The sequence below is a fragment of the Engystomops pustulosus genome, chromosome 10 (assembly GCF_040894005.1).
Source record: "Engystomops pustulosus chromosome 10, aEngPut4.maternal, whole genome shotgun sequence".
Classification (NCBI taxonomy): Eukaryota; Metazoa; Chordata; class Amphibia; order Anura; family Leptodactylidae; genus Engystomops; species Engystomops pustulosus.
In genome coordinates, this window is record NC_092420.1 from 103,091,932 (window position 1) to 103,102,908 (window position 10,977).

The 10,977-nt window shown below is 46.9% G+C and overlaps 1 protein-coding gene across 2 annotated transcripts; it reads right to left on the reverse strand.

Annotated features, from left to right (window-relative positions):
• Positions 1-87: 87 nt before the first annotated feature.
• CDCP2 (CUB domain containing protein 2) lies at positions 88-10,589 on the reverse strand. Of its 2 annotated transcripts, none has more exons than XM_072129155.1 (6): positions 10,277-10,589; positions 7,510-7,857; positions 5,265-5,603; positions 3,872-4,225; positions 1,638-1,816; positions 88-686 (listed from the first exon to the last, which is right to left on the reverse strand). In XM_072129155.1, exons 2-6 carry the CDS (start codon positions 7,760-7,762, stop codon positions 372-374), a joined length of 1,440 nt encoding a protein of 479 aa, XP_071985256.1. In that variant the 5' UTR covers positions 7,763-7,857; positions 10,277-10,589; the 3' UTR covers positions 88-371. The 2 variants fall into 2 exon arrangements, with proteins under 2 accessions (XP_071985256.1, XP_071985255.1); XM_072129154.1 differs by lacking the exon at positions 10,277-10,589 and adding an exon at positions 8,539-8,647.
• Positions 10,590-10,977: the final 388 nt, after the last annotated feature.

The following is a 10,977-nucleotide window of genomic DNA, read 5'->3' on the forward strand; positions in this document are numbered from 1 at the left end:
AAGCATATTGCAGAGGAGAGGAGTATCTGAAGTGAAACTCCGCCCTTTGATTGGTGGATGCAGGTAACAGCGCGGTGCGGCCACGAATCCTTGTGTGCGCCTTTTATTTACAGTGATTACATCAGATAATGGATATAACACACGTGGATACCGTTTGTCACGTGGCGCAGGAACCGATTGTAGCGTGGTCCGGACACGGATAGTCACGTGGCGCATGTATACGGATAGTCATGTGGCGCATGTACACGGATAGTCATGTGGCGCATGTACACGGATAGTCATGTGGCGCATGTACACGGATAGTCATGTGGCGCATGTACACGGATAGTCATGTGGCTCATATACCCAGATAGTCACGTGGGGTCTGGGGGTCACAGTAGGACCAGTCCCACCACAGCGATGAGCATGAGGACCCCGGCCAGGATGCAGATGCTGATGAAGACCACGTCGCTGCTGTCCTGCCCACGCTCGCTGCTCTCTGCAGCCTCGGCCTCGGGGACCTGGGACTGTCCCATGTTCTCGGCTCTCCCTTGGAGCTGCGCCGGGTCTGAGTCGGACACCAGGTGCACCGCGGCCTCCTTCCTCTTGGGTTCACACTGCACCTCGTACTCGTGGATGTCCTCCTGCCCCCCCACGGAGAAGTCCACGTACAGGGTGCTGACTATCACCGACGTCTGGTTCCTCTTCTGCAAGGAAATAGATTCTGTGAGATTATTTCAAACTTTATTGATGCCGTCCCCTCCTCCAGAGTGTTAGTAGCTGCAGGACTGTGAAAAATGGATTTATATTCTAAAATGAGTGTTTCTGCTCACACTGCTGTGCTCTGAGCTCTCTGCAAGCAGTTAGGTAATGTCCCTGACCTCTCTGTATGTTGTTAGTAGCAGCAGGACTATTCCATGGATTTATATTCCAAAACTGTCTCTTCTGCTCTCACAGCTGTGCTCTGAGCTCTCTGCATTGAATTGCTCTGCTGCCCCTTTCTCTGTCTATCCTGCACTTTGCTACAGTTTTTACCCAAAACAAAGGGGAGGAACAGTAGAATCAATACAGAAAACAGCACAGAGCACAGCAGTGTGAGGACACTTACGCTTAAGCTACAATCCTGGAATATAAATCCATTTTTTATAGTCCTGCTGCTACTAACAACTCAGAAAAAGGTAAAATTACACAACTCTCCAGGGACAATACCTGATACTGGCTGCAGAGAGCACAGCAGTGTGAGGAAATGCTTCCCCTGCAATTAGAGAAGCGACAATTATGGAATATAAATCCAAATTTTATAATCCGGCAGCTACTACCAATATATATGAAGGTCTGATTACACATCATTCCAGGGAAAATACACAAAACTATCTGCAGAGAATACAGAGCACAGCAGTGTGAGTTCACACCACCAGTGCACTAGGAGAAGCGTCTATCCTGGGAGATGAATCCATATTTCACAGTCCTGCTGTTACTAACAATTTAAATAAACGTCAGCTTACACATCTCTCCAGGGACAATACATAACACAGAGCACAGCAGTGTGAGGACTCGCCTCCAGATATAATCATGGAATATAAAGTTAATCTTCACAGTCCTGCTGCTACTCACACCATAGACCCCGAATAGATTGCACATTTTTGGTGCACACTTACCTGAGGTCCGATCCCACACGTATCAAATCGGGCGTAAATCTTGTAGTTGCTGCCGGATAACTGTGCGGCGCAGGAGGGTGACCCCAGGTAGATGCGACTCCTCTCCAACTGAGGAACCGACTGCATCGGGATCTGAATTTGGAAGTCTGTGCGGGTGCAGCTCACATTAATAGGAACCTCTACCGAAATACAAAAATGGCATTAATAAAAAACTATAGTAACAGCGATGGTCACATATATATCTGTGTATATAACCCCTGTACTGTGACATCACTGTGTGTATTATCCCCTGTACTGTGACATCACTGTGTGTATTATCCCTGTACTGTGACATCACTGTGTGTATTATCTCTGTACTGTGACATCACTGTGTGTATTATCTCTGTACTGTGACATCACTGTGTGTATTATCCCTGTACTGTGACATCACTGTGTGTATTATCCCTGTACTGTGACATCACTGTGTGTATTATCTCTGTACTGTGACATCGCTGTGTGTATTATCCCTGTACTGTGACATCACTGTGTGTATTATCCCTGTACTGTGACATCACTGTGTGTATTATCCCTGTACTGTGACATCACTGTGTGTACTATCCCTGTACTGTGACATCACTGTGTGTATTATCCCTGTACTGTGACATCGCTGTGTGTATTATCCCTGTACTGTGACATCACTGTGTGTATTATCCCTGTACTGTGACATCGCTGTGTGTATTATCTCTGTACTGGGACATCGCTGTGTGTATTATCCCTGTACTGTGACATCGCTGTGTGTATTATCCCCTGTACTGTGACATCACTGTGTGTATTATCCCTGTACTGTGACATCACTGTGTGTACTATCCCTGTACTGTGACATCACTGTGTGTATTATCCCTGTACTGTGACATCGCTGTGTGTATTATCTCTGTACTGGGACATCGCTGTGTGTATTATCCCTGTACTGTGACATCACTGTGTGTATTATCCCTGTACTGTGACATCACTGTGTGTATTATCCCTGTACTGTGACATCGCTGTGTGTATTATCCCCTGTACTGTGACATCACTGTGTGTATTATCTCTGTACTGTGACATCACTGTGTGTATTATCCCCTGTACTGTGACATCACTGTGTGTATTATCCCTGTACTGTGACATCACTGTGTGTATTATCCCCTGTACTGTGACATCGCTGTGTGTATTATCCCTGTACTGTGACATCACTGTGTGTATTATCCCTGTACTGTGACATCACTGTGTGTATTATCCCTGTACTGTGACATCGCTGTCTGTATTATCCCTGTACTGTGACATCGCTGTCTGTATTATCCCTGTACTGTGACATCACTGTGTGTATTATCCCTGTACTGTGACATCGCTGTGTGTATTATCCCCTGTACTGTGACATCCCTGTGTGTATTATCCTGTACTGTGACATCACTGTGTGTATTATCCCTGTACTGTGACATCACTGTGTGTATTATTCCTGTACTGTGACATCACTGTGTGTATTATCCCTGTACTGTGACATCACTGTGTGTATTATCCCTGTACTGTGACATCACTGTGTGTATTATTCCTGTACTGTGACATCGCTGTGTGTATTATCCCTGTACTGTGACATCGCTGTGTGTATTATCTCTGTCCTGTGACATCACTGTGTGTATTATCTCTGTACTGTGACATCACTGTGTGTATTATCCCTGTACTGTGACATCACTGTGTGTATTATCCCTGTACTGTGACATCGCTGTGTGTATTATCTCTGTACTGTGACATCGCTGTGTGTATTATCTCTGTACTGTGACATCACTGTGTGTATTATCCCTGTACTGTGACATCGCTGTGTGTATTATCCCCTGTACTGTGACATCCCTGTGTGTATTATCCTGTACTGTGACATCACTGTGTGTATTATCCCTGTACTGTGACATCACTGTGTGTATTATTCCTGTACTGTGACATCACTGTGTGTATTATTCCTGTACTGTGACATCACTGTGTGTATTATCCCTGTACTGTGACATCACTGTGTGTATTATCCCTGTCCTGTGACATCACTGTGTGTATTATCCCTGTACTGTGACATCGCTGTGTGTATTATCTCTGTACTGTGACATCGCTGTGTGTATTATCTCTGTACTGTGACATCACTGTCAGGATGTCACCTATGGCTGGGGGGTATAGACGCCTCCTGACGGTATCTGCCCCCTGGACCATCATATTCTCTATACGATCATGTGACTCACGTGCGATATAGGACACGGAGAAGCCCCTGCGGGCGGTGTCCCGGTCGGTGACGAGGACCAGCAGGAGGTTATTCCCGCTGGATATGAGGGGTCCCGGAATATCGCTCCCGCACCACCTCCCCAGGAGTTTGGCGCTGGTGCTCGCCCCGTCGTACGCAGCCAGGTAGTCGTAGTCGCACTCGTCCGTCAGGGAGTTCATCTCCTCCAGCTCCAGGTCCCGGAAGAAAAGCTTAATGCGAAATCCGGGGGGCAACTGGATGTTCCACTGGCAAATGATGTTATTGGGGTACATGTCCGGGTATCGGGGGCTGGTGAGATTACCCGTCACCGCTATCAGCACATCCTGGCACTCGCCTGAAAAACACGAGGAAAAGTCACCAGAAAAACCTTTACACAGTCACAAACGTGGAAACATCATTAATGCTGGAAAACTGGATGAGAGCAAAGTCCTTCCTCCTCCTCCGACGGCGGCTTTTATCTGATCCTTTCCGGAAAATGTCGCCTTATCTCTGAGATTGCGGCTGAATTCCATCTTTCTATAAGACGGACAGAAACACAGAAGTCTATGGGGAAGGGAACAGTCACAGAAGAGAAGTCTCTGCCCAACAATGAGACAAAATCCCATCACATGACGAGCAGCAATCGTCATAATCCGGAGGACGTTCCCTTGGAATCCAATTATATGGAATGAATCACCGGGTGCCCCATCTTCACGAGTACCCTATCATCATCAGGTGCCCTATCATCACCGGGTGCCCTATCATCATCAGGTGCCCTATCATCACCAGGTGCCCTATCATCCCCGGGTGCCCTATCATCATCAGGTGCCCTATCATCCCCGGGTGCCCCATCATCACCAGGTGCCCTATCATCCCCGGGTGCCCTATCATCATCAGGTGCCCTATCATCCCCGGGTGCCCCATCATCACCAGGTGCACTATCATCATCAGGTACCCTATCATCATCAGGTGCCCTATCATCACCAGGTGCCCTATCATCCCCGGGTGCCCTATCATCATCAGGTGCCCTATCATCACCAGGTGCCCTATCATCCCCGGGTGCCCTATCATCCCCGGGTGCCCCATCATCACCAGGTGCACTATCATCATCAGGTGCCCTATCATCCCCGGGTGCCCCATCATCACCAGGTGCACTATCATCCCCGGGTGCCCCATCATCACGAGTACCCTATCATCATCAGGTGCCCCATCATCCCCGGGTGCCCTATCATTATCAGGTGCCCTATCATCATCAGGTGCCCTATCATCCCCGGGTGCCCTATCATCAGGTGCCCCATCATCCCCGGGTGCCCCATCATCACCGGGTGCCTATCATCCCCGGGTGCCCTATCATCACCGGGTGCCCCATCATCCCCGGGTGCCCTGTCACCTACCTGATGAGAAATACGCCTTGAAGCCTCTTCCTCCAATGTTGAAGTCGGATTTGAAGACCACCAGCAGCTGATTGGAGGAGGAGGTGGTGTCCGGGGGCTTGGTGGTCCCGCAGTAATGTCGGACCTGTTCTTCCTCCTGACCGGAGCCATCAGAGACGGCCACATAATCGAAGTTACACTCCTGACTCTCCAGCTGGAAGTCGGTGAACAGCAGGCGGATGGTGGAGTGCGGGGCAGCGCGGATCAGCCAGTGGCACTCTGCATTGTTGGGGTAGTTATCGGGGTAATCTGGGCTGGTGATGACCCCCGAGAGGCTGGTGAGGACCCCACCGCAGATGTCTGTAAGACACCAGGAGACTCCTATTATTATGTATCCAATTCTCTTCTATATAGTCCTGGTGTTACTGTATCCGGAGAGCGGAAGCTGCTCATACAATACACATGGAGGGACACAGGGAGAGGTGTATATATATATAGGGAGATGTGTATATATATGTATAGTGACATGTATATAGGGAGATGAGTGTATATATATATATATGTATAAGGAGAAGTGTATATGTATAGGGGGATGTGTATATATGTATAGTGACATGTATATAGGGAGATGAGTATATAAATATGTATATGTATAGGGAGATGTGTATATATGTATATGTATAGGGGGAGGTGTATATATGTGTATAGGGAGATGTGTATATATGTATAGGTATAGGGAGATGTATATATATGTATAGGGAGATGTATATATATGTATAGGGAGATGTGTATATATGTATAGGGAGATGTATATATATGTATAGGGAGATGTGTATATATGTATAGGGAGATGTATATATATATATGTATAGGGGGAGGTGTATATATGTGTATAGGGAGATGTGTATATATGTATAGGGAGATGTATATATATATGTATAGGGGGAGGTGTATATATGTGTATAGGGAGATGTGTATATATGTATAGGGAGATGTATATATATGTATAGGGAGATATGTATATATGTATAGGGAGATGTGTATATATGTATAGGGAGATGTATATATATATGTATAGGGGGAGGTGTATATATGTGTATAGGGAGATGTGTATATATGTATAGGGAGATGTATATATATGTATAGGTATAGGGAGATGTGTATATATGTATAGGGAGATGTATATATATATGTATAGGTATAGGGAGATGTGTATATATGTATAGGGAGATGTATATATATATGTATAGGGGGAGGTGTATATATGTGTATAGGGAGATGTGTATATATGTATAGGGAGATGTATATATATATATGTATAGGGGGAGGTGTATATATGTGTATAGGGAGATGTGTATATATGTATAGGGAGATGTATATATATATGTATAGGGGGAGGTGTATATATGTGTATAGGGAGATGTATATATATGTATAGGTATAGGGAGATGTATATATATAGGTATAGGGAGATGTGTATATATGTATAGGGAGATGTATATATATAGGTATAGGGAGATGTATATATATAGGTATAGGGAGATGTATATATATAGGTATAGGGAGATGTATATATATAGGTATAGGGAGATGTGTATATATGTATAGGGAGATGTGTATATATGTATAGGGAGATGTGTATATATGTATAGGGAGATGTATATATATATATGTATAGGGGGAGGTGTATATATGTGTATAGGGAGATGTATATATATATGTATAGGGGGAGGTGTATATATGTGTATAGGGAGATGTGTATATATATAGGTATAGGGAGATGTATATATATATAGGTATAGGGAGATGTATATATATATGTATAGGGGGAGGTGTATATATGTGTATAGGGAGATGTGTATATATATAGGTATAGGGAGATGTATATATATATAGGTATAGGGAGATGTGTATAGGGAGATGTATATATATGTATAGGGAGATGTATATATATGTATAGGGGGATGTATATATATAGGTATAGGGGGATGTATATATATGTATAGGGAGATGTATATATATGTATAGGGAGATGTGTATATATGTATAGGGGGATGTATATATATGTATAGGGGGATGTATATATATGTATAGGGGGATGTATATATATGTATAGGGGGATGTACACGTGTGGCGTCCAGCAGTAGTTTGTAGTAACATGAAATATCAACAAGCAAAAGAAAGGAAAACCCTATAGATATAAACATCTGACTGATCTTTCCGATATTTGGAGGGGGGGGGGGGACCTCCCATATCACACACATACCTTTCCTATAAGTGGCAGAAAATCCACTGCTGCCCACGTGTTTGTCTGAATGAAAGATGACGGAGAGGACGTGCCAGGAGGATGTGAGATTCGGAGGCGTCTGGGACCCACAAAACGTTCCGATGAGATTCCCCTCATCCCTGGACGCCCCATTGTAGATCCGGACGTAGTCGTAGTCGCACGCGTCGTGGTATTCCAGCTTGAATTCCTGGAAGGTGAGTTGGATGGTGGATCCCTCTGACACCACTATCATCCAGCTGCACTCGCTGTACGGGGGGTAGACCCTGGGGAAGTTGGGGCTGGAGAGGTGCCCCACCGGAGCGGAGAGCACCCCCCCGCACTTCACACCTGCAGGAGGAAAAGTTATAAAACTTTACAAAAAGTTCCAAAACTTCTGACGTCTTATTGATACAAAGTAACTTCTAGGAATCGCGTCTCTCCATCGGGGTGCGGGGTGACCCTATACAAGGGGGCGTCTTACAGGTCACAGGGAAGGGGTGACCCCACGGGGCGTCTTACAGGTCACAGGGAAGGGGTCACCCCACGGGGCGTCTTACAGGTCACAGGGAAGGGGTCACCCCACGGGGCGTCTTACAGGTCACAGGGAAGGGGTCACCCCACGGGGCGTCTTACAGGTCACAGGGAAGGGGTCACCCCACGGGGCGTCTTACAGGTCACAGGGAAGGGGTCACCCCACGGGGGGGCGTCTTACAGGTCACAGGGAAGGGGTCACCCCACGGGGCGTCTTACAGGTCACAGGGAAGGGGTCACCCCACGGGGCGTCTTACAGGTCACAGGGAAGGGGTCACCCCACGGGGCGTCTTACAGGTCACAGGGAAGGGGTCACCCCACGGGGGGGCGTCTTACAGGTCACAGGGAAGGGGTCACCCCACGGGGCGTCTTACAGGTCACAGGGAAGGGGTCACCCCACGGGGCGTCTTACAGGTCACAGGGAAGGGGTCACCCCACGGGGCGTCTTACAGGTCACAGGGAAGGGGTCACCCCACAAGCCGCGCCCCCTCTCCTTACCCCTGCGCGCGAGGATCCCCGGAGCTCCCCATAGCGCGCTGATCACCAGGAGAAAGGGAATATTGTGCATATTGCAGGACGCTCTCGGATCCTGCGCTCTCTGACTGCGGCGCTGATACGAGGCTCCGAGACGCCGCGGCTGCAGATTAATAATTCATCCCGTGTCTGAATAGGAACCTGATCTCACTTTTCTCTCCACCCTCCATGATCTGACGGATCGAGTGTCCCGGGACTCATCCTCATCCTCACTCCCTGCATTCAATCACCGGCTGCAACATCCCTGGTGGTCCGGGGGCCGAAGTATTATACACATATTATAATACACATCAATGGAAACTACCGGAGACTTAGATTATAATCCTATAAACATCACATTGTAATATCTGCACCTGAAGATTATTCAGAGATCACCAGGGATATAACGAGCCGTGCACCTGTGTGACATCACATGACCCGGGATATATAACGAGCCGTGCACCTGTGTGACATCACATGACCCGGGATATATAACGAGCCGTGCACCTGTGTGACATCACATGACCAGGGATATAACGAGCCGTGCACCTGTGTGACATCACATGACCCGGGATATATAACGAGCCGTGCACCTGTGTGACATCCCATGACCAGGGATACAACAAGCCGTGCACCTGTGTGACATCACATGACCAGGGATATAACGAGCCGTGCACCTGTGTGACATCACATGTCCAGGGATATAACGAGCCGTGCACCTGTGTGACATCACATGACCAGGGATATATAACGAGCCGTGCACCTGTGTGACATCACATGACCAGGGATATAACGAGCCGTGCACCTGTGTGACATCACATGACCCGGGATATATAACGAGCCGTGCACCTGTGTGACATCCCATGACCAGGGATACTGCAGTGACCTGGACATGCCCAGTATACATCTGGCAGTCTGTCACTATATGTTTGGTCACCTGCATAGCTTAAACCCCTGTTTTCTCATATATGTATTCCCTTACCTAGTCTTTCATGCATCTTCTGTAAGCACATGTGAAGGTATAGGCCCAAGCCTAGTGTGGGAGTAGTTCATTCTCCATTTTAGATTTCCATGTGGTTTGTATAATTGTATTATATCACTTAGCCCATCTTGTGGTAAAAATTGTTAATTGCATCTGTCATTGACACTAATGTTAGTGCCCTCCCTTCTATATTACGCAATATTACTGTAATATTACATCATCTGCACATGGTCAAGCTGTGGGAGTGGATCTTCTGAATCACCTGACCTCCAGGGCCAGTCAAGGCTTTGATTGCTCTGGAAGGAGGAGTCCCAGGAGCAGCCCTCTGGATAGAGGGTCTGTAACCCTGTAGTTTTAGGGAGACACACTTCGGTGTGTGCAGACACACTTCAGTGTGTGGTCAAGTAAGTCTGTGAGGAGAAAGAGCCATAGGCCCTATCCTTTGCAAGCCTGTTCATCACCCGGTTACCCAAGTTAGCAGGGATTACTACGTGCATCCTCTTTAACAGTCTGTGGGACAATACATAATATATATACAGAGCCCATAGCAAGCTGTCTTGGAAGTTTGAGGGTCATCCCGCCAGCAGCGCCAAAGTTTGTTCGTATTTAAGCACGTACCCTGTCTAATAGGAAGTAAAGTCATTGGGAGCAGGTATTCTACTCAGCTCAAGCAAGCATAGTTATTGCTAGTCCAAGCCTCTGTGAAAAGACTCCGCTCATCTGCTTCCGAAGACCACTTACCATCAGCTACACCATCCAAAACGACTGTGATCTGGATTTCTCGTGTCCTGCCAATAAAGAGCAACGGTTACCCCCGAGACTGGGCGTCTGAAGTCTTCATTGCTACAGGTACCTACGTGGGGGCGGGTAATCGGGACACACAAGGAGTGTGAGTGCCACCTGGGATTGGGGCCCATATATTCCCTCGGATATAGACTACCACCGTGTGACACCTTAAAGGCCCAGCACCCCAAATACAATCCCGGGTCACCACATGTTCTTTTTGGCGTCCCCGAACAGGATCAGCCCAGTGCGCCTAAGAGCCACAATAAAGACTTCCGATTAATCGGTGGCGTCACGAAAAATTGTTAAAGAGACATTACAAGTCATCTAAAATCATTACTGTGCTTGTGAAAAAGTGAGGGTGCCGTCCCTTTGAGATTGAGACTGCATCACTTTAAATCTGTGTGGTGTGAATTGCAAGCATCTCCTATTGCGGATTACAATTGCTCACTGTGGATTACAATTGCCTATTGTGGAATACAATTGCTTATCTTCTGAACTGCAAGCATCCCCTATTGTGGATTCCAGTTGCCATTGTTGTGGATTACAGTTGTTGCTGCCGCTGTGCATCTTCTATTGTGGACTGCAAAAGTACCTATAATTGTGTGAAGCAAAGGATTGTGCTGCTGTGTTACTGTGTGACTATCTACTGCCATTGT